At 65.8% G+C, this 730-nt stretch overlaps 1 protein-coding gene across 1 annotated transcript in view; it reads right to left on the bottom strand.

Moving 5' to 3' along the window:
* ETH_00042650 (uncharacterized protein) overlaps positions 1 to 730 on the bottom strand; it is a gene marked incomplete at both ends in the record, with an annotated part of 1123 nt that overhangs the window by 242 nt on the left and 151 nt on the right. Inside the window, one exon of the mRNA XM_013376413.1 lies at positions 1 to 729. Coding sequence (XP_013231867.1) covers positions 1 to 729 — 729 coding nt within the window. The remainder of the gene's footprint in view (position 730) is intronic.

Raw genomic sequence — 730 nt, forward strand, 5'->3', positions numbered from 1 at the left:
CCGCTCTGCGCTGCAGCAGCAGCTGCAGCCTGCGACTCTTGTTTGATTGCTTTGAATCTCTTTGCTGCGGCTTCCGCCGCGGTTTCTGCTGCTTCTGCTGCTTCTGCTGCTGCTGCTGCTGCTGCTGCACCATCCCCTGCGTCTCTGGCTGCTGCTGCTAGGTCCGCTGCTGCTGCTGCTGCGGCTGCTGCGCGAGACTCTGCGTTTGCTGCCTCTGGCGCCGCAGTTGCCCCTGCGGCTGCAGCCCCCGCAGCGCTCTCCGCGCGCCCCCCCGCAGCAGCAGCAGCAGCAGCAGCAGGGTGGGCCTGTCTGGAGAGTTCAACTGCCTTTTTCATAACAGATTTAATTTTATAAATCAAAAGACATGCACTGCTTGTCAGTTCTGTCACCACGCGGCTAAGAGACAGCAGCTGCGAAGCAGACAAGTTCGGGGGGGCCCCCCCAGCAGCGCAGCAGGGGCCCCCAAGAGGGTACAGGGGGGCCCCCCCAGGGTACAGGGGGGCCCCCCCAGGATGCAGGGGGCCCCCCACGGGGTACGGGGGGCCCGCCTGGGGGCCCCTGGGGACCACCTGCAGTGCGCTTTCGATTTCCCCGCTCGAGGCCCCCACGCCTGCTGAACAGCTGCTGCTGCTGCTGCTGCTGTTGCTGTTGCTGCTGCTGTTTGCTGCTGCGGGGACGGCGTCTGAGCCAGAGGCAGCAGCAGCAGCAGAGAACTGGCCCCGGGCAGCAG

This window comes from Eimeria tenella, genomic scaffold (genome assembly GCF_000499545.2).
Source record: "Eimeria tenella Houghton genomic scaffold, Eth_scaff3407, whole genome shotgun sequence".
Lineage (NCBI taxonomy): Eukaryota > Apicomplexa > Conoidasida > Eucoccidiorida > Eimeriidae > Eimeria > Eimeria tenella.